Source organism: Fundulus heteroclitus, chromosome 23, assembly GCF_011125445.2.
Source record: "Fundulus heteroclitus isolate FHET01 chromosome 23, MU-UCD_Fhet_4.1, whole genome shotgun sequence".
Lineage (NCBI taxonomy): Eukaryota > Metazoa > Chordata > Actinopteri > Cyprinodontiformes > Fundulidae > Fundulus > Fundulus heteroclitus.
Window position 1 is genome coordinate 16,544,267 of NC_046383.1, and position 27,589 is coordinate 16,571,855.

Here is a 27,589-nt window from a genome sequence, read left to right on the forward strand (position 1 = left end):
CAAATGAGAATGATTTAGGTTGATTTTACAGTAAATAGTCTCACAGCTCCTTTAAATTATCATTATTAAAAATTCCGGTTCCTTTGGCATTTCCTTGTGTTACTGACTCCAATTCAAAAAATGTCTTCAAACTGTGAGACTTTATTTATTAAAATATCAGAAAAATCAAGACTATTTATGCATGGTGGCACTGACGTTAACAATAGCATTCATATAAAAAACTAAAAATATGTATACATTTGATGCATTATATATAGGCCAATCTTTAAGAAGAACATTTTTATCACCACAGGACCAATGTGGAGTGCAATATATAACGGATAGATATAGATATATACACACACAGTATACATAATTCTACTACAACTTTGAAATCTGAATATTTTAGCTTCTAGTCAAACCGAGAAGTTGACTATCAAGTCCCATAAAGTCAGAACTGACTTGGGAAGTCGAAGGGACACCACCAAGCTCAACAGCAATATTCAGTATATCTACAGTATACAAGTGTTTATTTACACTTCTGTCAGTATCTCATTAAATAAGGCACACACAGTACTTTACAACCTCTGTTAGTTGAAGTGCTGCTGCTGCGTTTGAATGCTTGAAATGCTGAGAAATACATTGTTATTGTTTTGTATTGCAAGCGGTAGTCAGCTTATTGACAGTGCTGCCATCTCCTTAAGGGAAAATAACAATTGGATGTCCTTAAAAGTATTCCATTACTTAATTAGCATAATCAGCATGACATTATAATGGTGCTGTAAGCGAGAGGAATAACATAGGAGAGAAAAGGTGAGTAAATTATATATATTTTACTCCCTGGATACATTTGGACCTATTAATCATCTTTCTAATGTTGATTTTCTGGCACAGCTACTTTTATTTTATTCTTAGGTTTTCAGTTTAGTCTGGTTTGACTCCTTAACCTCATGTTTGCAACAGCAACCCTGCCAGTGGCTAATTTGCACATATGAGAGTCACCTATAGTCTGGACACAGACGTGAAAACATCCTTTTTCTGCCGACAACTGGGAAGGACCGCTGTACGAGGACTGGACCCGTCTCCAAGTGTTCTGAGACAGAGGACAGGACTGAGGCAGCACTTTGAGAAAGGTAAGGAAGATACCCGTTTTCAGGTAGGAATCTCTGCAAGTGTCAGAACACACCCAAAAAAGTTGACAGATTTGTCACTAGTACGGTAAAGCAAAAACAACGATTAGAGTACTAAATATAATGCTAAATACAATAAATCTAAATATAAAAGCTGGCATCGCTAATTGGTGACTTCCAAGGTATATCGCACGTAGGATTAGATTAACAATTAAATGTAAAAATAACAACTATATCAAATGTGATATTGTGCCACAGTCCATTCCAAAAACGACTGCCTGTGCTCTGCACCAGTGTGATATCCAGCACCACTTTTGAGCCTTTTCTTGTCCAAAACCCCCATTTTCTACCCCAAAAGCCTTTAAGCCATAGTTTAATGGTGCCAGGTGGTTTAGAAATGGTTTCACGAGCAGCTGGATCAAGCAGCAGAAAACGACATCTGCTAGTTGACTTCTAAAACCTTTTATAGGATGTCAATTTCCATCTGTCTTGTCTCATCCCTCAAACGTGTTTAAATTGTAGTGCTTGTTTGTATTTTACTGAGGACTTAGCTGTTTGGATGGTAAAACAGGCCTGTACTTCTTCAGAACTACTTGGTATTCATTCTCTGTTTGGACAAGTACATCATTTTTGGCTGATATGTCAAGCTGAAAATGGCTTTTATATCACGGATGTGAGATTAGACCCACACTGCTCCCCACTGATGATATTACCGCTGCTCCTCCCTGTCATATCTATGGGAAAAGCTCACTAAAACCTGCTATGAATTCTTATTAAATCCCTCCAAATTGACCATAATTCTTGTAGATAAATTTGTTTGTGTTGCCTGTGGATAATACGTCTGTGTGTCTCCATTCTCAAATGCTAAATCCTGTGCAACCCAGTCATTCGTGAGCAACAAAACACCAGCGTTTTCCCGCAGGAGGCAGCTAGATTTCAGCGTGAATTTGCCTCTTGCTTCCTGTTACCTGGTACTGGCTGGTGAGCCGAGCGTTGCTGAGGTCCAGACTCTGATTGGTTTCTCTCAGGACGCTGAGCTCCCCCTCCATTCGAGTCTTCTCCAGCTGGGAGGCACTCAGCTCCGCCTTTAGCACAGAGCCCTGAGCCAGCAGCTCCGCCTGTGAGGCCAACCAGTCCTTCTGCTGGGCCTGCAGCCTGCAATGTCAACATGCACCGTCACTGTTGTGTCCTGTGAAGGGCTCTGAGTCACCGTTTGCTGAGTGCTCTCTAACAGAAGCTCAAATTATCATCATTATACAACAGTCTGGATGCTGACAAAGCCAGAAAGCAGCTAACAGATCCTGCAGAAAATCTTTAAAGATCATACTTATTAATCACTTTTAATGCTAAAAACAGAAATATTGTTTTATTTCATTTTGAAATACATGAAGTTGGGAGGTAAACATTGCCTGTATCTGTCCCTCAGTCGGGAAATTCAGAGGATCAGCAGCAAAGCGACATGCAAATGGAAAACACACGTAGATAATAACATATGAAATAAAGAGTGTACAGTTATGTGAAATAAACAAAGCGAGATGTAAGAAGTAAAGCACAGATATGAAAAATAGCAGAAACTCAGTAATGGTGCTGACAGTGCATAAGATCCCAGCTGCAATAGAAATGATTTAAACACATCTGCAAATGTGCTTTACTGGGTAAATTCAAAGTTGTTTGGCAGCTTTGCTATCCTCACATTACACAAGAGCAGTTTAAACAATTAAATGTGGCTAATATCAAAAGGATTTTATCCCGATTTAGCTGGAAATCCTTATTTTAATCAATAATGGTCCTAATATTGGGCAATCCCCCTCAGCATATTCTTTGTCAGAGCACACACCTGTAAATCAGGGGTGGTCCCAGCCACACCCAATGCAGCCAATCAGGGGGTTGCATCAGGTGTGCTTGAGATATGATGGCTTAGATCCCTGAACAGCTGGTAGTAATGTTTCATTGCATGTTAGAAATATGTTTTCATATTAGAGTAGGTTATCACCAGTGGGGGCCCTGTAACCTGATTGTTGCAGGTGGCCAAAAACCTTTGACTGACCTAAAGCAAGACTTGGCTGCAGCAGCCACTGAGAATTCAGCTTCCATAGTAAGGCACAACTCTATAGGACTCCTTGTCTAATCCCAAATACCTACGCAAACCAAGAATCCAAAACAAGAAAAGCCAACTCTAATTTTCTCATAACGTATAGAAAAGCTTAGGAAGTATATTTCTTAGCATGTGGATCGGTGTTAGTATGCTGAGGGGAGGATGAATGAAGCATATGCTGGGAAGAACATCATGCCTACAGTGAGCCTTAGTTGTGGTTCAGTGATGGTCTGGAGCTGCTTTGCCTGCTCTGGTGCTGGAAACCTGAAATGTGTACAAGGCTAGACAGATGCAGTAAAGCAACTGGAAACCATGGGAGGGTGAAGAAGCCCAAGCTTCGAATTTTGACCAGGACAACAATCCACAGCGTATTTCAAATTGTCCTCATGTAATTTAGTGTTTGCAAGCACCTGAACAATAGCAGACTTTGCCAACAAACCTAATTTGCAGTGGTGCTTGAATAACTTCAGCTGCAGCTATCTGTCAGAATACCTCCACTATGTTCATCATGTGCTTAGCAAGTGTTTCTCTATGTTGCAACATTGCAGGTGTTGTTTTTATTCATAACTTCATGCTTTTATAACTGTCAGTCAAAACAAAGTTTAAGACAAACAGCTAACCACCTTCAGGTCCACTACCACAAAAACTAATAGGTATGAATGAATAAATCATAATTAAACGAGTGAGTTATACACGTCTTGATTCAGGAATGCATAAAGATCTACTGTTGACGCAAATCTCAATTCGATATTTAAGTAACTAATTATGGCGGTCTGTATTGGATTCATGGCTGAAAATTGCTTTAAATGATCAGGAAATTATTTTCTAGTTCTTTGCCAGGCTGAGAGACTCCAAAAAGGAAACAGTTTGGTAGCTAAATAATACATTGCCTTCATAGATGGTATAAGAACGTGGCTTAGATTAAATCTGAGGTCTCTGCCTAACAGAGTAAAAAATCCTCCTCATGTCTTTCCATTTTCACAGATGATCAATGTTAGATTTGTACATACGCACACCAAACAACACAATAAGTGGACTGTAAAAAAGTTTAAAAATGCAGTGCACTGAACACTGTTGTTACACAGAGACGATATGATCGTCTTTATTATCAGGCTTTCGCTCTCGGGGCTCAGCCACAACACACGTGATTTATTTGGCCTTATAGTACTGTGAAGGGTAATCTTTAATAATTTAAACACTTTTGTCTGGCTCAGCGGCTTTCAAAAGATACCATTCCTCTGAATGCATGAAAAATACCTTTTTCTTTCAACACTAAGCCTGACCGCGTCATCCACTCCACCTTCAAGAGTCGTAGTGTGAGGAGATCTCTGACCTCAATGAAATTGAACGGAGCTTTAAATTAAATAACTACTTTTTAGAGACAAAAAACAAATCGAGTAGGTCCTCTGGTTCTTAGTTAAAATGCTCCAAGAGACTTCTTCAGTCTGAGGAGCCACTGAATAACTCAGCCTTTTAAAGCAGTGCCTTAGTGGCTCCATGAGTTGGTTGGGACAATCCAAACTTGTGCTCACATGCAAAGGAGGTCCATCAGGCTAGCAAGCAGACATTAGTGCGCTGATGGCCATCCTGTTGTTCCCAGGAGGCTGAATCATGCTCGCAATGATAGTTATTTAGTAACTCTTCAGACTGAAGAAGAGATGAAACGTTTTAACTAAGAAGAACCCATCCAAAGGATCTACTCAAAAAAAAAAATATTTTCATTTTTTTACCTGGATCATTGAGATGCATCAGGATACAATTTAGAGAGTTTTTTTTTAAGACAACGAAACACATACACCTCTGCACAAAATAATGTGTCTTTAGATTAAAAAGGCAAATAAACTGAGATTATGATCTTGCTTGCCTTCAAGCCAATTTATCTGTTTTGTTGTTGTTTTTTGTCCCCTTTGTGTCAGCTAAACCTGTTGTGGTAGTCAGGATTATTGCAAAAAGCTTGGTTCTGCTAATGTTTCTTCCTGTTAAAATTGACTTGTTCCTCTCCACAGTCGCCATATGCTTGCTCGGGCTGAAAGATTGCTACAAAGTCAACTAATTGACAGACGGAAAAACTAGATCGATTAGACTTTCTAAAAATAGGATTTGTATCCAGAATGGCCAAACCACATTTTTACTGCTTATTCTCTTATTAGGATTTATGGTTTGTCGTGCATATGGTAACGTCAGATTGACCTTCCTTCTGCAGGAAATGTTTTGTCCACATCACTTCAGGCATGTCTTAAGAACTTAACAAGCTGGATCAGTTTTATTTGTTTTGCTTTTAAATTCAGACAAGAAAAAAGTTGTCATCTTTGGATCAGAGTCTTTCAAATGAAACTGCATAATATAAATGGCATTAAATTGGCCTCTGATAAAGTAAAAAACCTTTGTGCTTCTTCTGACCAGGACATGCCATTTAAATCCCGTATTAAACAGGTTTTCATGGTTTCCTTTTTTCAATTGCAGAATATTGCCGAAATTAGAAACATTCTGTCCAGGGGTAATGCTGAAAAACTAGTCCATGCATTTGTTACTTCAAGGCTGGACTATTGTAATTCTTTACTATCAGGAAGTCCCCAAAATGCAGTTCAAAGCCTTCAGCTGATCCAAAATGCTGCGGCAAGAGTTCTGATGAAAATCAACAAGAGGGATCATATTTCTTCTATTTTAGCTTCCCTTTATTTGCTTCCTGTTAAATCAAGAATATAATTTAAAATTCTTCTTCTAACGTATAAAGCCCTTAATAATCAAGCTCCATCATATATCAGAGCTCTGATTACCCCGTATGTTCCTAACAGAGCACTTCGTTCTCAGACTGCAGGTTTACTGGTGGTTCCTAGAGTTTCTAAAGCTATAAACTTTTATTTACATAGAAAGTACTCCTCTCTCCATGTGTATGCTCAATATGAGGGATTGCTGCAAAGTCAACGACCCAGTGCTGGCAACTATCAGGAGGAGTGAATGCTGCAATGACTCAATGCAATCTGTTGGGTTTCCTCAGATTGAAAACGCTTTAACCAATCGAAATAATTAGCAGAAACTGACCGCATTGTTTGACAATTAGGATCAATGTCCTTGCCGGAGCAGAGCTCCAGTCAAAACAACGTTTTATTCTTGCAGGTGGTGTCCAGAAGCATTCTATATAAATGTTATTCATGACCCTGAAAGAGACTTTAGCAAAGGTTAAACAATAAACAGGCTCACACAAAAATTACAGCTTGTTTGTTCTTTATCAAAGGAAAAGAAACCGGAAAATATAGAAAATCTTTCTCAGGTTAAATAGAAAGCAAATAGACTTTTGGTAGTTGGATATATTTCTGAACTTTACCTAAAAATGATCTTACATTTAAAAGTACTGACCTTTTTTTGCCTGGGTTTTATTTTAACCTAGGAATGGTGTACATATACAAATATCACATTTTATGGTGCTAAGTTTCTAACTGCACAAAAAAATTATTTAAACAACCGATTAACCCACAGAATAAGAATTTTCTGTGGGAAGCTATTATTTTGTTTTAAAATAAGAAGCCTTTATGCATTCTGGCGCGTTTCCTAGATAATATGGTATTTAAGGCTGACGTGTACAGACTCCATCTCGGCAGGCTGTCATTAGCTCCATCAGTCAGTAATCAGTTGCATCAGCATGATTATGGCTGATTAATTAATTATAGTACACAAGCATCTTATGATGATGATCATTAATATTATATACCCATCAGCCTCAAGAGAAATTACAATCAGAACCACTTATTTCGAACTGTAGATCTCAGTAAGCCTGATTTATTGCTGAAATAAATACATAAAACAATTAAAAAAATATCTAACAGGGATGTAAAAATTCAGAACTTCAAATAAAGTGCTTTGAAAAGTCCGCAGAACAAACTTTACATACACTTAAAGCGCTTGTGTTTTGTTTCTTATGTTTTATGGAGTGAAGCCTTGTTTTTCTGTTCTCAAACCCAAACGTCCACAATCAGGGACAAAAAATGCGCTCAGTGCATTATTTAGTACATTTGCATTCAAATCGATTCCTGTGCTTCTCGCTGTGCCTCATATAGAGGCATTACCGCTGCAGCTCCCTGCATTCAAATGAACAAGAGTGCCATGAAAGGCTGATCAGATCTCATGAAAGTGATTCTGAGGAAGCTGTCTGGATCAGTTACCTCTCATTGTCCTCTTTCAGCCTCTCCAGCTCTCGTTCTCTCTCCAGCGTCCTCTGGGCGTCTGCTTCCATCTTCTGTCTCGCCACCTTTATCTCTCTCTCCCTCTCCTCCAGCTGGGTTTTACTATCCAGGAGCTCCTTGTACCTTGAAAATACAAATAATGCATCAAACCAACAGAAATAGTACCTTCAGACTGACCAAAGAATCCTAATCAGATGTGCAGATCTCAATGTTGTTTTGGGAGAAACTAATAAAGTTTTGATACCTCCCCTCCAGCTCCCTGTGCTGAGCCTCCAGGGTGCGATAGCTGCCCCTCAGCTGGGAGTGTTTCTCCAGCAGCTCCTCCAGCTCCACCTCCTGCTGCTGCTGCAACGCCGTCATCCGCTCATGGTCCCGCCTCAGAGCCTCCATCCTGGCCGCCGACTCCTCTCGCTCCCGCGCCCACACCTTCGACTCGGCCTCCAGGGTCGCGCGCCGGGCCTCGCTCTCGCTGCAGCGGGCCAACACCGTTGCATGCTGGGAGCTCAGAGACGCTTGCTCCACCTCAGCGTGTCAATGACAGAGAGAGCATGTCTGTGAATCTGCATATCACGCATGGCCATGAACGCATATTGTGCTCTACAAACGAGGTAGGGGAACAAGTTGAGGACAAAAGAGGACATCGGCTACAGCACTTAATTCCTCTGAAAATGGCAAAAAAAAAATATTTATAAAGCCCAAAGAAATGTTACTCAGAGCCAAAACGAAAAAATTAAAGCGGACACGGGACTTTTGCATGGTGCTGTAATATATCACCTTCAACATATCAATTAAAGCCATGACCTTTTTCACATTATATCACATTACTGTCAGAGCGTCACTGTATTTTTTCTGGCTCTATCTGATATTTGAACAAAGCAGTGCATATTTATGATGGGGAATAAAAATTCTAAAAACAAATCAAAACTTTTTTATACAAAAAAAAAAATCAAGGTTTGCCATTGTGCTCGGCCTCCTTTACTCTGATACCCTGCAGAAGTCGCCTAATTATTACACAGACTTTGTGCGTGTAATTTAATCTCAAGCTGTTCTGGGAAGGTCTCAGATGTTTGTTAATGAACATTAGTGAACAAACACGAAGAGAGTGCAACAGCCAATTAGAAGAAGGTGCCATGGTCAGATTCACTGTTTTAATTGCCCTATGGGAATAAATAAAGTTCTTTGAATTGAATTTAACCAAAGTTCAACTTTTGGCCAGCAAGGCAGAAGCTAAATTAACACTACGTCACATGAACACACCATTGCCATGTTGTAACACGAGGGTGGCAGCATCATGCTGTGGAGGTTTCTTTCTTCAGCAATGAAAGGGATGGGGGTTTAGACTGAGAGAAAAACAGAGCAATCATGCAAGAAAACCGGTTAGAGGCTGCAAAAGACTTAAGACGGGAGCAGCAGATAACCTCCCAGCATTAAAATGGCTTATTCAAAAGTCCAGACCTAAATCCTATTGAGAATCTAAAAAGAAATGCTCATAGATTACTTCTGTCCAATCTGAGTTTGGTCTATTTTGAAAATTTAACAATGGAGATATAGACAATTATTCAGTGTTTTGGTTTATCACATAAAACCGCAACAGATGTTTAGGATTGCAACGTTAAGAAATGTGCAGAAGTGAAGGGGCTCTGAATCCTTTTGCAAGGCAATGGAGACGCGGGAACAATGTAATGCACCAAAGTGCACTCATGAGGAAGATCTGTGCTTTTTAATAAAAAATGGGCTCACACAAAACAGAATCCGTGAAACTTTGTGGGTGTCTAAATTATTGACATCATGCTATTTTTGCCATGCATTTAAATATTTCATAGATCATGTGTAAAATGGTACAGCTAAGATCACTCTCTCTGTCTGTTCTGGTCTTTTTACATAACCAACCACCTGATAGTGACTAGGAACACTTAAATGTCAAACTAGGTCTTTAGAGCTAGCTTGACATTGGTAGTTTTGTGGTTTAGCCCGCATGTTTTGGTCTTGGTTGAAAGAAATGTTACAGAAGTAGTGCTGGAGGTAATGAGCTCCTGCTGTTTGTGGTCACCTGTAGCTGAGTGTTGAGCGTCTGCAGACTCGTGCAGGAGTCCTGCAGGCTGAGGGAGTGCCGACGCAGAGCTTCCAGCTGCTCCTTGAGGTGCTCGCACGCCTCCTGGGACTGAGACAAGCGCATCTGCAAAGCCTCTTGCCCTGCCGCTGCCACGGCTCTCTGAGGGAGAGTAAAAAAAGCTTGTATTATAATAGGGTCTGCAACAACACTGTGGTATCAAATACCTCTGGAAATCACCATGCTATTAGGTAGAATCAGCAGCTGGCCTTGTGAATTACTGTCATCCAGGTCAGACTTTGAGGGATGTATGACCTTTATATGAACCTAAATATCTAGAAATCCTTCCCACATCTATCATAAAGTCCATTTCTAAACTTTTCCCGTAAATATGCGTAGTTATTACTGACACATCACGCTGTGCAACCCACACCTAAATAATGTTGATTAGGCCTTGTCAGACATAATCCGGAGGAAAAATGCTGATTGTATAAAAATAATTGTGTCTTGCTGGAAAACGTATCTGCAGCTGCACATCAGCGCTCATTTCTGTTCCCAGCACACATGCTGACTGCATTTCTTCACACACCAGCGTAGAAACAAGTGTTGGTGCATGGACACCAGAGTCTGCAGCTCAGGTTTACTGTGTGACAGCTCTTTTTTTAAACACCATTTTTTTCTCATATTTAACACCTGCACACTGCTGACTCAATCATACATCGGGAATTTCTACCTTCGTAAATCGCCACCTTCAAATTTCGCTTTCTTGAAGCAAAATCTGCTCTAATGGCTGCAGCCATGAACTGTCAGTAGTGGAAGTTAGGGCTTTTTTTTATATACGTGAAGACAGTGAGTCCACAGAACTACAGTGAATAGATTTGCTGATTTAATAAATGCACTTCCACCCTGGAGAGGATATTTTACCTCTTTCAAATCATACCCAATCAATACTGACCTGACAAACAGCTAATCTGTCTGTGATCTGGGTGAAAAGGTGTTCAGCAAGTTTATCAACTTAAAAGTATTTATCACTCGATCATGATGCGAGGTAACAACCTATTTTGTATTTGCTGCATGTTTACAGCAAATCATAGTATCATCAGTATAATATGACACCTCTAAGTTAAACACAGACATGCCAAAGTAAAAGGATGTGATTGCAAATGTGCTGGTGGTGGAAATTAAGGTTTTTTGTTTGTTTGTTTTTTTTGGTTTGAGAGTTTTTTGCTTTTAATGCACTTTTTGGTTGCACCCGTTAGCTGTTATTAAAAAAAGTAAAGTTAGACTGGCTGATTGGCTGCTGATAACCCTGTGGCTGATGTTATAACATGTGTAATGAAATTTTATTCTGCCTTTGATTAATAATTTTCCATTAGGATTAGACGTTTACACCCTGGGTAGAATGCAGTAAACAACTTTAGTAAAATTTTTTAGAGAAAGAAAAAAACTGAAGTAGTTGCCCAAGCTTTCAATTACATGTTATTTCTATTTCTATGTGGATCTTATTTATTCCACACAGTTAAAATTCTACATTAAAGCCCAAATATATTTGTATTACCCCCACCAATATTTGGCTAAATATCCATTACTAAGTTGCACACTTTTTGCTGCTTTCAAAAAGTTTTTGTCATTACTGGTTTGCGGACACAGACCATTCATTTTCACCCAGTTCCCAAATTTACGATAGTGTTAAGCCCAGGGCTTTAATGCAACACTGCGGCTTTATTATTTCTAAAACCATCAAACTGTGTGCAGGTTTTAACGATCTAACACAAGCTTTAACTCTCAAATAAAAAAAAAAAAGTTAGGATGTTTAGGAAAAATACTTTCTCTTCTGGAGAAAAGTTAAAGGGTCAAATGAGACAAAGACTGAGCTATCTGGTGCATAAGTACAGAAAAAAAGAAGAAAGAGAACAAAATCTTCAGCCTCAAATCACCAACTGGAAAGTTAAAACTTGGACACAACATGCAGAAACCAATAACTTCAAGTAAATGTTCTCCAACTCTGCTAGAAAAGAGGGGATATTCAACCTCTCTTCCAGCAGGTTTGGAAAAGTTTATTTAAAGTTTATGGGTTCACAAAGAAGTTTGTGACAGAGGTTCATCTTGTTTGAGGAACATACAGTATAAATCAGATTTTACTGGGGGTCATTGTGTACGTTCAAGTTTATGTGTATAATCGCTGCTCTATGACAGAAAAGCCACGTAAATTTAGATGTGTGCATACTTGTTAATTATTGAATAATCATCCACCCTGTGAAAAAGTGCTTCAAATAACTCATAAAAAGCTCATAATTGACATAAAGTTCATGTCAGTAATGAGTGTATGTAAACGTCTCATCAGCGCTGTATATGTGAGGTCATATGGTTCAATATTTTCTTTAAAGCACATCTTTGTTTGCTGTATTGTTGCATTCATGATCTTACTTTAAAGTTGTAATCTATAGAGGTTTTACAGAAAATAAAATATTCCCTTTTCCATCTGTAATAATTAATCTTAATAATATTAGTAATAATGAAGACTTATGAAGTGCAAAAATTCAACAAACTTAAAGGAGAGATAAAGAAAAATGATAAAAGGAAAACAACAAACATCCATCTATCATCGAGATCAGATTGCAGGGGCAACAGGTCCAGGAGGGAAACCCAGACATCTGATCTGTCATATTTTTTTAATTAAATCTTAAACAATTCTGCTTTTCATTTTAATTCAAGGCATTTTAAACTTGCAAATGTTTAAGATATTAACAACAATTATAATTATTTAACATATCTAAGTGTTTTTACATAAGAATCCAAACTGCACCAAAATATGTGTGACTGAACCAGGACTAAAAGCCCGCAGCTGTTTGCCTTTTCCTTCAGCCGTCCTTAATCTCAAAGTTTACCAGCAATAATGCAGCGCCGGCTGAGAAATCCACTGGATGAAATTCCTGACCTTGGAGATGATGCAGCTCCACTCTAACAGCTTGATGTTGGGGTTAATGTGTGTTTTTGAGGCAGAGAGGAACAGTATGAGCTGCATCCGGGGAGCAGCAGGGGAGATAAGGAAGATTAACAGTAGCCGAGGTGACATTTTAAAACTGATGAGCAGAGATAAAACCCAAGTTCTGGAAATAAACCGCCACGCTCGGGGAAGTGGCCTTGTGCGAGCTGATAGTCGCAGAGTGTCCCTACAGCAACAATTTCAGCAGACTACAGCCCAAACCCCTCACACCCACACATCCTTTACAGACTTACGCACCTCCTTCTCCAGCTCCAACACCCTCTCACTCAGCAGCCTCTCTGACTCTCCTGTGGTGTGCCGCCGGGTCGCGCACGGGGCGAGATCTTTGCTGGTTTCAGGGCTTTCATCCGGTTGGGTCTCGTTTCTGTACGACGGCTCTGAATTTGAAACGCGATGCGATCCGCCAGTCTTCAGCTGCTGTGAGAGCGACTCGGCTCTCTCCTGAGACTGCTGCAGAGAATCTGTTGTCGCCTTGAGCTCCGCCTCGGATCTCTGCAACTTCTGCCTGAGGCCGTCGACTTCAGCCGCCAGTTTCTGAGCACGATCCTGCTCACTGGATAGATCCTACAGATGAAAAACGGGCGGGGAAGCATTAAAAGATTAAAATCTGAGGAAAACAAAAGAAAAAGCAGTATATTACCACAGAAAGGAATATATATACATATACACATATATACACATATACATATATATATATATATATACACATATACATACACATATATACACATATACATATATATATATATATATTTACACATATACATACACATCCTATCTTATCTTGTCTTATTTCTATCTGTGAGAGTATTTGTAAAATCTGCGTCATATAAATTGTGGGATTTGAGTTCAAGCACAACTTTGCTTGGAAAATGTGTTTGCAATTTATTGTTTATTGTTAAAAAGATCCCCATTAGCTTGCCACCAAAAGTGGGACAAGCTAGTCTTCCTGTGGTCCACAAGACAAAAACAAAAATCACTTAACGATTAAACATTGTAGACATTATTATAGATGTCATCAGAAATCATTCTGAATAAGTTATTCCATTCATATTACATTAATTCTCACTTCGATACAGTAAATACGTTAATTCACTACTCACAAATTTATATAGTGCATTCTCAAGTAATAATTACTTTACTATTCAGTTCATGTATATTCAGCGGTCAATTATTCCAATAACTGATGGCACGATAAATAACTGTTCTCTTTAAAGGCATTTGCAGTCATTACAAGCTTTATGATGTTAATTTACAGCAGCCTAAATGAACATCCTTTTTTTTCTTTTCCCAGCATCCACCTTGGCGCTTTCAGCAGACGGTATTTTTTGCAGTCTGCGATCTAGACGAGAACGTTTCCCCTGAACGCCTGCATCATCAAGTCATCTTCACATCTGGGCAAACATGCTTGGCGTGGCTTTTATGGCAGCACATCTGGCCCTGGGCCTCAGTTTGCACGTATTCAGCATCTTCAAATAGCTTTGTGAAAACGCCTTCCGTGTTGCCACTGTGCAGACTGATGGACATTTTGACGTAGCAAAAACATATTTATGTGTGGTTTTCCACATCTGTCTCCTTCACGCCCGATCCCTTCACCGTTAAGCTTCGGGAATAAGGTGGAGAAGTTAGTGACGGAGTGGGAATAGTAAACCGGGTTAAAGAGTCGTTAAGTTCTGCTGCGTAATTACGGAGCAATAGGATGTACACTGCTGCTCAAAAAGCTTTTAATTAGGTAATTGAATTAATCGACAGCCTTTAATTAAACTAACAGCCCTAGTAAATGCATAGATATTTTTTAGATTATACTGTTTCATATTTCTTACTGTCTGCTTTCTGTATGTTATGCTGCCCAATTATTTCCCAATTCTGGGATCAATAAAGTACATATTATCCTTTCCTAATTTATGACTTGTAAGAGAATCTAAACCCTTGCACTTCTGCAGTAACACTCCTTATTTTGAATTCAGAGTGCTGTTGACATTACAGGACTTGGTATAATAGTGTTTTTGCTGGACTGTGTATCTCAAAGGTTATTAACTAATTAAAAAGGTCTAAAGTTGGGTAGCCTTGGACCAAACTTGATCGTGTTTACCCTGTTATTTTTCAGTAACAGTACAAAACCTTTTATGAATCTTATATTAACTTATATATTAAGTTTAGCGATCATGGTCCCAACTGATGATTGTGAAATACGTATCAAGGGCCATATTTTAAGCACCTTTCTGCCTGATCATGCATAATTTTGCTTGTTCACGTACTAAAGTGAGATGGTGTCGCTCACCTCTCCTCTTTGAGGCGGTTCAGCAGACGAAATCTACCAACTATTCACTGGACATCATTCCATCCAAGATACACAGACACCATTGGTCCTTGTCTTTTGACATTTATAAATAGCTGTTTAAGTTCAGGTTCTGTCCCGTCTCTTTTCAAGCATGCTGTGTCTTAAAAAAAACAGGCTTAGATCCTACAGCCTTTTCTAATTTCAGGCCAATATTTCCTATTTGCATATTTTTGTCCAAAGTTCTTGAAAGGATTGTTTTTATTCAGTTACAGTCTTTTCTAGAATATAACAAATGTTATATCCAACATTTGTTTGAAGGATTCCAGTCTGGCTTTAGATCCCGTCATAGCACTGAATCTGTATTACACAAAGTACAAAATGATATCCTCTTGTCCCTTGAGGCCAAAAGCCTTTTCTGCTGGTGATGCTAGACCTCAGCAGCTTTTGACACTGCAGACCATTCGCTCTTCATCACTCGTTTAGCTCAGCAGGTTGGCCTTCAGGGAATTGTGCTTGAGTGAATCCGGTCCTACTTAATGGAGGAAAGTTTTCTGTCATGACAGGCGATTTGTCCTCCTCTTCAGTCCCTCTGACCTCTGGTGTACCTCAGGAATCTATTCTGGGGTCTACTCTTTTTTTCACTATACATGCTGCCATTAGGACCGATCATTGCATCTCATAATTTGTCTTTTCGTCTGTATGCAGATGATCTCCAAATCTATCTGCCAATCACGCCCAACTCCCCGCTCAGTCAAAATTTCATTGATAGCTGCTTAAGAGACATCAAGCGTTGCTATCTCACAATTTTTTTCACTTAAATAACGACAAAACATAATGGATTTTGTTCAACTCTTCCAGTATTTCATGTATTATTTCTCCCAGGCTAGCTCTTTCGCTCCCCCACTTCAACCAAGTGGTAAAAGAAAATGTAGGAGTGAAGCTGGACGGTAACTTAAAACTTGATAAACAGATAAATTCAGTTGTGAAAACAAGTTACTTGTAACTCCATCTGCTTTCCGAGGTAAAGGCTCTTCTGAGCCGTGGTGATCTGTAGAGACCGTCCATGCCTTTGTAAGCTCTAGACTTGATTATTGTAATGCTTTTATGTTGACATTAATCTCTCCATCTCTCACTTATTTACTTGCTCAGTGACTAACACACGTAATTATTAACATATCACTCCTGTCCTTTCATCCCTGCACTGGCTCCTGGTTCAGTTTAGGATTCAGTTCAAGTTGTTTATTTTTAAAGCTTTGAATGGCCTTACACTACATTTCTTGTGAAAATCCAGCAGAACTCTACGTTTTGTAGAGAAAAATCTGCCGGAGGTGCCTTGCTCTAAGTGCAACAAATGGGGGGATCGGTCCTTTTCTGTTGCTGTCCTACAGCCTGTCTTCCCTTTCAGAAGCGTCCCATCTCTGACCTGATCTTGTTCAAAGCCAAACTTAAGACCCGTTTATTTAAATGGGATTTTGATGTTTAACTTTTAGTACTCATATTTATTTTAATTTGTAAAGCACTTTGGTCAATGCTATGCATTGTTGGAAGGTGCTATATACATAAAGTTTAAATAAAATAAATAAGTATAAATGTATATCTATTGTATGTGATATAACCCAATTAACAATTTCTGCCTAATTTAGAATCTGTATATAGTTGTTAAAACATTCAAGCAGTAAGGGCTTAACAAATATTGATGATGAATAAAACAACATGTTGGGTTCTAAAATTAACATTGATTACATTAATATGTTGTTTCAGTCTTCAAATAAAAAACTGCATTGAATCCATATCACACCCAGTTTTAATGACAACATTTGAAAGGCTATAATGCATCTATTAACTAAAAGAGTGTTTTGTTCAGTTTCATTTGTGGAACCCCAGAAATGTCTCAGTTGAACACCAATCCAATGCTTCCCAAACTTTTCCAGCACACAAATTATAGCTACAAAAGCTAATGACCCCAACTTTTGCTGTTTGGAGCATTGGAAGGTAGTTAATATGCTAATGAAACAACGGCATAATGACAACACTTACAACCTCAACAATCATCGTAATAGTTCAAGGCATTTGTAACTGGTGTATTTTTATGTTTGTCACAATTAACAGAGAAATATGCAATTAGCAATAAATTTTAAATTCAATTTTATTTCTGGAGATTATTTCAGGACCCCCCATGAGGTGTTTTATGACCCACAGTGGGATCCCAACCCCATGTGTTTTAATGGAGAACCGTCCCGTTCCGCTGCGCGTTTTAGGAACACAGTGTCTACAAATGACTTGTTCAAAAGGATCAAACGTAATCTACTTTCTTATTTTTCCATTTTTAGTGTCATGCATGTTTAAAATCTCAATTATTTAGTGGAGAGGTTGTGGCGTTCAGGTATATTTTCAGTGCGTATTCAGTTTGTGCAGCAGAACCACGGGTAACAAACGAGCCTTTCTTTAAAAACACACCTGAGACAGTGAGGTGATCTTTGCCTGAGCTTCTGCATGCTGCTGCTGCAGCTGCAGTTTCTCCTGCTCCACGCCGCTCAGTCGAGAGCTGAGCTTCGTCTCCAGGTCCTGCAGCTGAGCGCGGAGCTCCTTGGACTCAGTCAGTTGCTGACACACACGTCTACAGACACACACACACACACACGCAGCAGAAACATGGGTCAGAAGAGGGTTGAGTGAAGGAAGATTCGACATCACAGATAAGTGCACGGCCCAAGCAAGAGTCTCTCTCCGATGCCTTGTAAAAGTTAATTGCAGAATGAAGGTTAAATTTGTGTGCAGCAGTGCGTGCACCTGTGTTCAGCATCCAGGGCACACGCTCTCTGGTTGCTGTGCTCCAGGGCCAGGGTCGTGCTCTCCAGCTGCTGCCTGAGCCTCGCCGCCTCCCTCTCTCGCTGACGCCCCTGCTTCCGCTCGCCGTCCAGCTCCGACTGGCACGCCTCCTTCTCCTGCTCTAGCCGCGAGGCCTCCAGCAGCGCCTGGTCCCGCGCTCGGACCAGAGACCCGGCTTCCAGGGCGGCCTCGCGGAGCTCCGCCTCCAGCTGCTCCTCCCGACGCCGCGAGGTCTCCAGACTGCGGCCCTGCCGTTCCAGCTCCGCTCTGAGAGCCTGGGTGGTGAGCTCCAGCTGGTCCGTCTGATGACGGAGGGAGATGCAATTTTATTTCTTTCTGGGCATAAAACCCGAGCAACTAGTATGCTCCAGCAGGAAATAACCAAAGTGACTGGAGCGCTAAACATGGCTCACTGTGAGCCAGGTAATAAACCGATCATAATATTAAATACTGCAGCAGAGATAGAAAGTCATGAATAAGAAAACAGCCAGGCGGCACTCGTCATAATTTCCACATTACATAGGAGCCTCATTTACCCTGAGCTGCAGTTATTATCTCTCTTCTTCACGTTATTAGAAGATAATGATTAAAATGTGGCTTTTATGGCCCAATATCACAGAATGCTACCAGTTAAATTTTTTTGGAATGTCTACTTTTGTTAAATATTAAAAAACATAAGAAAAATATCTTATATAAATGTTTATCTTTTGGCTGGGGAAAAAATGAAAGCAGAAATGATTAAAGATTATTATTAGGATTTCTTTTATGCCAATGTTTTTTTTGATCAAACCTACAGCTCTGAAGCTCTGAGCCTTGCAGAAATGCTCCCTGTGCTGTGCTTCGTGTCCCCTTTAGTCTCACGACACACAAAAGACCATAAATGTATTTCATGGGTTTTTATGCGGCAGACACAGAGTAAGGAAAATGATACATTGAATATGTATTCACACCCTTTTCATCTAACGCCCCTTAATAAAAGCTAGATCGACAATTTGACTTAAAAAGTCACAAAATTAGTGAACAAACTCCACCGGTGGGTTAGCAGTGTGGAGGAGCTGCAGCTCAGGTAGGAGAACCAGGCGGTATTACAACTATCAGCTACACCAACCTGGCCTTCATGGGAGAGCGGCAGGAAGGAAGTCATTGATAAGAAAAGTTATTACAAGTCCCGTTTTCAGCTTGCCACAAGCCGATTTAGTGCAATCCCAGAGGAAAGCCTGTTAGAGACTGCAAAAGAGTGGAGACTGCGGTCAAAGGGCAGACCTGAATCTACCTGAGAGACAAGCTCTCCATTAAATCTAAAAGAGGCTAGGCTATTAGGCAACAAATTTAACGGAGAAATGTGCAACGTCTCTGCATCCACTGCACAGATTATCAGCTTTATTTACGCTTATGAATAAAAACGAGGAATTTGACTTCGGTTCCCTTTTGCTCTCAGACGTTTAAATACAAATCAAAGAAAATCTGGAAGGAAATAAAACTGGTACAAAATTTAAAAAAAAAGGATCTTTTTAAGAAATATGTACATGCATAGGATTATTACAAAAGAGGAATACATGGTTAAATTGGTGCAAATAACCATATTATGACCGTTAGGTGTTCATCAGACTGTCAACCTTGGGGAATAAACGGTCTCTATGGCGCCTGTCTTTAGCAAATAATGCAATCTAACGCCTACCCGAGGGCAGAAGACTAAATACTGTAGTTTGTGTGCAGGATGTGTGGGGTCTGCGGAGATGTTAGCTGCCTGTTTCCTGACCTAGACCTGTACAGTTGCTGGATGGAGGGAAGATGATCTGTTGCGGTTTGGCCCTGTCCTGTTTTATGGCTAGGGATGGGTAGCGGTACTTTTATAGGTACCGACCGAATCCCTTCAGTATTACCAGGTACCGATTAATGTAAAATCAAACCATGTTTCTGTACCTAAACGCATCACTGTGATACTGAGGGAGTAGGAGAGCAGGCGATCATCCATGACGAACATGAACACAGCTTTACATGCACAAGAGCACTGCTGATGGAAAGCACTGTCTCCGCTTTTCAAAATGCGACGCAGATTACGCTCGCTGCAATATTTGTGAGGCGAAGTGCAAGACCAGCGGCGGAAATGCTTCTGATCTGAGGAAACATTTGGTCACAGCTGCCAATTTAGCAGATTTCTCGTAATATTCTTTACTTTTCAGATCAATCCAGTGAGCTTTATTTTATTTTTCAAAAAAGCGACTAGCGAAAAATCTAGCCACTTTCTTCTGTGATGGGCGACTTCCTGTGAAAGCTTCTGGAGTTATTGTCTTTGGAGAGCCAAGCACTTCTACAAGCTTCCCCAAGCACTGTCTCCCAGACAGACAGACAGACAGACAGACAGACAGACAGACAGACAGACAGACACAGCTGCCCCGTCCTGAAACCAGCCTGCAGTCAGAGCAAAGAGAGCCTCTCTGTTCCCTTACTGGAAATGTTTCCTGCCCTGATTTACAAAGCGGGATAACATTTTTAATATTTATTTATTTTTTCGTCTCTGAAACTGTTGCACTAAAGCTGTTCCCTGAATTTTATTCACACACAGCTTCAATCCCACATTCACCTCGTTCACTCTGAGACTTTTGTTTTATTTTTACATTGCCTTAATTATTTTTCAGGCAATTAATTAAAATTCATAAATTATTTAATACAGTTTATTTCTAGATCCAAACAAGTTTATATATCGAGAAATAAATATGTTAAATTGAAAGATTTTGAGATTTTATTAATAAACTAACATTCATTACTACATAAACGCACAAAAATACCAAATATAGGTAGCATTAAGTCCCGATATCAATTCCCAGGTACCGAGTATCGGTACTGTACCGGCTCAAATGTGAAAGGTAACCATCCCTATTTATGGTTGAGCCAAACCACAGAGGATCACCCCACAAAGCAGTTCATTGAGCCCACACATGTAAAAGTGAGAAAGAGGATAAGAAGTAATTTTTCTATTTGGGTTAAACTCTGGCCTGAAGCTGAGGGAAGTAAGAGTGCACTTCATGTTTCATTTAACATTCACCGATTCAAACCCCAGGGGCTCCGACTCTTTGCTGCTCGTTGCTGTGGTCAGGATGTAGAGTCTGACATAACTTTTTCCGTTTCATGGAGGGATTCATGAAATATTCAAATGTACAAATTATTATTATTTCTTTATTTGGAAGCTGACTTTGCAGATGTAAAGCAAACGTTATTTATTTCAGAAACCGAGGACAGGAGATAAGCCGCTCCGCTTTTATATTGCGGGAAGCAGCTGCGTTTAGTTTTTATTTATTTTTTGTCAGGCAGGAAATTGCTGTATCCAAGAACGCTGTTGAACCACTTGAACATACCGGCCTCTAAAAAAAAGCAGAGAAAGCTTTTCTTTTTGGGGTTAAATGGTGTTAAAACCATAAAACATGTATTTTATTCAACTTTAAAAAAAAGCTTGAAAATGTATTTAGCTGCATGTGACAACTATATGGAATCAACTAAATTTGAGAAAAAATCTGCATTAACAGAAAAAAAGTTGGATTTGCTCTTTTGGAAAAAGAGTCCGACATACAGCAAGATCAGAAAAGGGATTATTAACAGCTCTTTCTGTTTAGGAGGCATTCATGGACCTCATTTTATGGTATTTCTTTAAAGCTGACTAAGCAGTGCTCTTTTCCTTAACTTGCAGCTTTACTCATGTCCTGAAATTTTACTGCAAATAGGACATTAAACATAACATTCACTGCGACTTCATTCTGCTGATGCAGAATGTCTGAACAAGCTGGTTTCAGGTTTAATTTTTAAATTAAATCAGGCCAAAGGTAATGCATTAAAAAAAACTCTGAAATCATAAGGGTTTTTCCTCTGAGTTAAACAGTTTCTTATTCGAGTGTGGCAGCTGAAAATAAACCTGTTTGAAACAGATTAGACGACGACGATGTTTTATGGCGCACACACTGCAAAAATGGATCTAAAAATAAGTAAAATGTTCTTAAAGTTAGTGTATTTGTCCTTGATTGAGCAGGTAAATAAGATTATCTGCTAATGGAATGAGTATTTTGACCCCTAAAATAAGATAATTAGACATCCTGGACTTGAAATGAGATGATGGAGATGAGTTGTTCCTATTTTAAGTGCAAAAATCTTATTCCATTGGCAAATCATCTTATTAACCTGCTCAAATCAAGGACAAATGCACTAATTTTCAGAACATTTTACTCATTTTTAGTTCAGTTTTTGCAGTGCAGAACGTGTTCATCTGCTGCCAAACAGATTTATTTTGAACAAACTAAAATCATTTGCAAAAAAAAAAAACACCAAAAACAAACCCAGCTTGACTCCATCCTTTCTGGTTTGATCATAAAAACATGGTTAGGTTTTAATGAGATGTGTGGAGTATTTGGAAACTCCTGCCTGCGTGTCGGCTCCTAACCTTGCGCTGGGCGGCTCGCAGGGCGTCCGCCGTGCTGCGTAGCGTGTCCCTGTCCCTCTCCAGCGCCGCCCGCTCCCCCTCCAGGGTGGCGATGACCGTGGTCTGCATCCGGTGAAGCTCCGCTTGGCTCCGCAGGCGGCACAGCTCCTCCTCCATGGTCAGACCCTCCGACTGAAGAACCTGGAGGAGCAACAGGGACACAATCAAGTACCTCACTTAGTTAAAACATCTGCGATGAGCTCAATGGTCGAATAATTAAGCAAAGAGCGGCAACCTGGGATCAGCAGGTCTCCAGAATAATCATTAGATGCTGCCTACCTACCGATTGATGAGAGAGAAGCCTTTTCCAGTCAGAACGTCACAAACATACAGCATGTGTGGAGTTTGTTAATCAACGTTAGGAGCTACAAGTATGTTTTGGTCAGATGAGACATATTTGAGCTTTACGGCAACAAACAAACCAAAAGGATTAATGTGTGGAAAAGACAATGTTAGGTATGGTAGAGGATGCTTGATGCTGTGGGCCCATTTCTTCTTCTAAAAACGAAACTGGGAAACTTCTTGGAGCGCGTGGCTTCATGAATAATTAGATGACTTTACGTGATTCTATGACAGAAAACGTTGCCATATGATATTTTAGCAGGATACCAAGTTAAGATAAAACCCTTAAATTGACATAGAAATGGTTTACCAGGCACAAAATCCACCTTTCTTCCAGGGCATCACAGCCTCCAGACCTAAATCCATCTAAAACTTCTGCGGTGAGCTGAGGTGAGGAGCCAGGACTGTTCACGACCCAGAAAGATTGTGCGAAGGGGAATGATCAAAGATCTCCCCCTCCGTCTGCTCCAAGCTTTTGAAATGTTAATCAGGAAGACTAAAAGCTGACAGCAGGGGTGCCATCAATTGTGTCACCACTGATTTAGTTAAAAACAATTACTTCTTCATATGATATTTTCTTCCTCTAAATAAAGGAACTGAAATTTTATGGCTGGATTTTTCTAAATATCTCAGTGTGAAATTATTCAATTGCAATAAAAGATGATATTAATTTGAGGTTGTTTTTTTTTTTTTTTTTGCCGACATCCTATAATTACTGCTGTCACTGTAGTTGTTGAATTAATGAGGGAAATGACTAAAACTACTTGGTAACAGAAGGATAAAGAAAACAAATAAAAAATGTTTAGCTATTTTTATGATCATTAAATCTTTAATATTTAATAGTATTTCATTGACACCAAACAGTCTTCTCTCGCCTTTCCCTGAGTTTTCCTAATATTGTGCTAATATTTGGCTTCAGTTTTAGATTTTCTGGGTTTTTATTTTACACTTCCTGTTTTATTTTATCGTATCAGCTCCTTGGTCCTACAGGCCAAGTTCACCTTCTCCCTCTGAGGACCAGTGTTTGTTTCCTGTAGGATCACAGTTATCCTGGGTGTTGCTGTAGTTATTTTTGTTGCATATTCTGCCATTGCAGCACATCTTATTGTGTGTTTCATCCCGCTGCCCCCCTCCCACTGACCCTGTGCCTGTTTTTAGCTCCTTGGTTCTTCAGATGTCCTCATTTCTTGTCAGGTTTTTGATTTTTTGCATTCATTTGCTTAATTTTTTTTTTATTATTTCTATTTTTCTTTGTCTTCCCATTTTATTTGGCTGTACATCAAAGACTCACCATTTAACACCTCAGCCTCATCTTTAAATACTATACTATACTAATTTCCACTTTTAATCATTTAAAGTTTGGCGTCAAACAAAGCTATTTAAAGCAACATCATCCTAAATAAACTTTACTTCAAAATGTGTTAATTTAAAATAAATATTTCTACTAGAACTACTAAATTAAGTGCAACATCGTGGCCTTTTGCAGGTCTGATGTGTTAACCTTGCTAATGCATAAGAAATTACATTTTTCTCCAATTTCACAGGACAGCAGAAATTATTTCCAGTTTGTTTTTTAAATGATGCGTTTAAGGAACAATAAAAAGTGTGTACATCTAAGATTTCTGCACTGCTCAGTTATGACGGTTTTGTTTACTACAATGCAACCTATAACTACTATTGTTAGACTGAACGCCGCATATTGTTTTCTATGCAACGAGGGCACTAGTGTGTGAAAAAAAGGAAACGCTGGTTTGAATAATGCAATGCCGTTATTCCCAAGAACAACGGCATTGCATTATTCAAACCGGTTGCAGAATTAAGTTTATCATCAAACATGCGGTAACCCCGCTGACATTTCATCATCTGTCCCTTCTTTACTTCCTCCTCCTCCTCTTCCTCAGCATAACTGACCTCACTTATGGACTCTGTCTCTCCATCCTGACTGATATTGATTTGCTCATCATCTTCAGTGAAGTCTGTCTCTGCAGACGTCACAATGATCTCTCTCTGTTCGTGTCTCATTGCCTCTCCACAAAGACGTGCGTTTGATCCTGTGATTTTAGCTAGCTGTGTGGTGCAGGAAGCTGTGTGTTGATCCTGTTATAACGTGAAAACATGCCATAATAATCAGTTTCAGGAAGTTATCAATGTATAGGGAGCCTTTACTGTGAGCCACCCTGGGTAACATTTGCAACCTTTAGGGCCAATTTGAAATGCACGCATAGATGACTCTAACCAGGTTGTTGTACAGATACACTAAGAGGAGGGGGAAAAAAACTCAGGTTAGGTCAAAAACCTTTAGACTATTTTCAAAGACTAGGTGGAGCAAGTTGTTTTTGTTGGGGTTAAAATATGCACTGCAAAAAGAGAACTAGAAATAAGTAAAATTTTCTTGAAATGAATGTATTTGTCCTTGATTTGAGCAGATAAATAAGATTACCCACCAATGGAATTAGTATTAAATAAGATAATATTTGTCTCTCTTGTTGTGTCTCTGCTCTGTCTTCTATAATCCCCAGTCGGTCGAGGCAGATGACCGTTCATACTGAGCCCAGTTCTGCCGGAGGTTTTCCTTCCCGTTAATGGGGAGTTTTTCTTCCCACTGTCGCTTCATGCTTGCTCAGTATGAGGGATTGCAGCAAAGCCATGTACAATGCAGACGACTCTCCCTGTGGCTCTACGGTTCCCCAGGAGTGACTGCTGCTTGTTGGGACTTTGATGCAATCAACTGGTTTCCTTATATAGGACATTTTTGACCAATCTGTATAATCTGACCCAATCTGTATAATATGATTGAACTTGATTTTGTAAAGTGCCTTGAGATGACATGTTTCATGATTTGGCGCTATATAAATAAATTGAATTGAATTGAAATTGAATTGATAATTAGATATACTTCACTTGAAATTAGATAATGGAGATGAATTGTTCCTATTTTAAGTTCAAAAATCTTATTCCATTGGCAAATAATCTTATTTACCTGCTCAAATTAAGGAAAAATTCTCTCATTTCAAGAAATAATTTCTTATTTTGAGTTCTATTTTTGCAGTGTGTTGATGTGTCTCTTTATGCACTGACTCCTGTCTCAGTCAATTCTTACTGAGGCTAACCACATTTTTATCCTTGTTGCTGGTGCATTTTTTCCTTCCACTCAACTTTCTATGAATACGCTTGGATAGAGCGCTCTTCTTCAGCAATTACATTTTTGTGACTTTTTCCCCTTGTGAAGGGGGTCAACGACCGTCTTCTGGACAGCTGTCCAGTCAGCGGTCTTGTCGCCTGCTGACGCAGACTGAGAGACTGTTCAGAGGCTCAGGAAGCCGAGTTATTTATTGCTCTGACTTTAGAAATTGGCGAAGTTCAGGGATGTGTGTATTTACTTGTTGCTCGGTCCTCATCTGATCAACACACCTGCCTTAGTTTAAATGGCACGTTCTCTTGTCTACAGTTTTAAGGGAGCTTTGGAGAAATGGGCCTTAGTGTGACACACTGTCCTGGAAACACCGATTAGCCAGTTATTGTGTAAAAAGTGATTTGGTGAATAATTTTTAAGCTTTTGTTGACCGTGTTTTACTTCCCAAATGTTATTTTTATGTTTTTAGACCCCGTATCAGCTCTTCAGCTCGCTCACCAAGCTGATTTTAAAATGATCTTATGCGTTTCAGTACACACGGAGACTCATCGGTCTATCATTACGTACCTCTATATGCCGGCGGGCCTCCATCAGACTCTCTCCAGCTCTCTTCAGACGCTGTAGCTCGGCCTCCACCAGCACCAGCTTCTGCTCAGCTTCCCACGTCTTCCTGCTTTGCTCCCCCAGCTTCGAACGCAGGTCCTGAGCTGACTTCGCCTGTCGGTCGGCCTCCTCCTGGACCTCCTGGAGTCGGCTCGTTAGGAGCTCCAGGTCGGGACCGGACGGGGAACACACATCTGGGTGTGCCTCTGCGGTCTCGGCGTTGTCTTCATCGGGGTGCTTCAGGCTCTCTGATCCGGAGCTTTCCATCTTTGGCTCCTTCTCCTGTTTTTCAAGTTCTTTCTGCCCACCTTCAGCCTCCCCCCTCCTTTTGGTCTTGATCTCCTCATCGCAGAGTTCGCCTTTTTCCACTTGAACACGGAGACCCTCTTCACCCACTCCTGCTTCCCGCCGCGTCCCTATGATTTCGCCCCTTTTCTCCCTCTCCTCCATCAGCCTCACCCTTCCCTCCCCCTCCCCCCTGCTGGTTTCAGAGCCCTGGACTCCTCTCATCACCTCCCCTTCCTTCTCTCGGCCCGGCTTCTTCACACCTTCCTCCTTCCTCGTCTCTCGTAGGTGTCGAAGCTCCCCCAGCAGCTCCTCCAGCCGCTGCTTCAGAGTGGCATTTTCATTCTTCAAGTTTTGAAGCTGAAAAACGCAATAGGAGAGAAATTTCAAAAGCAGTTTAACTCTCTGATCCTTTACTTCTTTTCTGCAAATTGAAAATTCATACTGAGCAGAGCGGTTTTTTTTCCCTCTATAACTGCATGCATGCAGAAAAGCTACTTAGAATAGTACAATAGGAAGTTAACCTAACTGATTTAACGTATAAATAGGATTAAAAAAGCAGCGTTTTTACAATTAACACATAAAACGTAAAACATCATCACTGCACCACGTGTATATATATAATATAAAAAGTATTACGATGCAGAAATTAGTGTAAATAAACAAGCTTTGATTGTCATTTGATCATTTTGACAGGTCCACCATCATGGATCCAAACCAGCTGCCGTGGAAACATTACATCTAATTACCTCTATTCATTTCTCATACAAACGTAAACCGTAGTACTAATCACTGTTTCCACCAATACTCCTATTAGGAGAGTGATTTTCTCCTTCATACTGTTTGACACTAATGGCTGGTTTGTGTTTGGGCCTGTGATGCACTTTTCATCAGGTTCATATCTGAAATACAGCAATCAAGATGTGATTGAAGTCTAGACTTTTCAGTTTTCTTTCAAGTGCTTCTTAAAAATACAGATAATTTCTTAACAGACGATGATGATGAGTCAGTAGGTGTTTTTTTTTTCTTTTTCTTGAACTTTGTCAATAGAAGACGCAAGTCCTCAATAACATCCTGATTGCTTCAATTTAAATCCGCTGTGGTGGTGCACAGAGGCCAAAACATGGTATATGAGACTATTATTAACCTGTCTGTATCACAAAGATATTATTCTTGATGCAAACAAATTATATGCTGTGCAGCTCT

The 27,589-nt window shown here is 39.9% G+C and overlaps 1 protein-coding gene across 1 annotated transcript in view; it reads right to left on the bottom strand.

Annotated features, from left to right (window-relative positions):
• Window positions 1-2,077: 2,077 nt before the first annotated feature.
• ccdc88b (coiled-coil domain containing 88B) overlaps window positions 2,078-27,589 on the bottom strand; it is a gene marked incomplete at its 3' end in the record, with an annotated part of 56,537 nt that continues 31,025 nt past the window's right edge. Inside the window, 9 exon segments of the mRNA XM_036127603.1 lie at window positions 2,078-2,264; window positions 7,365-7,508; window positions 7,630-7,907; window positions 9,436-9,597; window positions 12,680-13,006; window positions 17,181-17,340; window positions 17,514-17,854; window positions 21,982-22,161; window positions 26,063-26,743. Coding sequence (XP_035983496.1) covers window positions 2,078-2,264; window positions 7,365-7,508; window positions 7,630-7,907; window positions 9,436-9,597; window positions 12,680-13,006; window positions 17,181-17,340; window positions 17,514-17,854; window positions 21,982-22,161; window positions 26,063-26,743 — 2,460 coding nt within the window.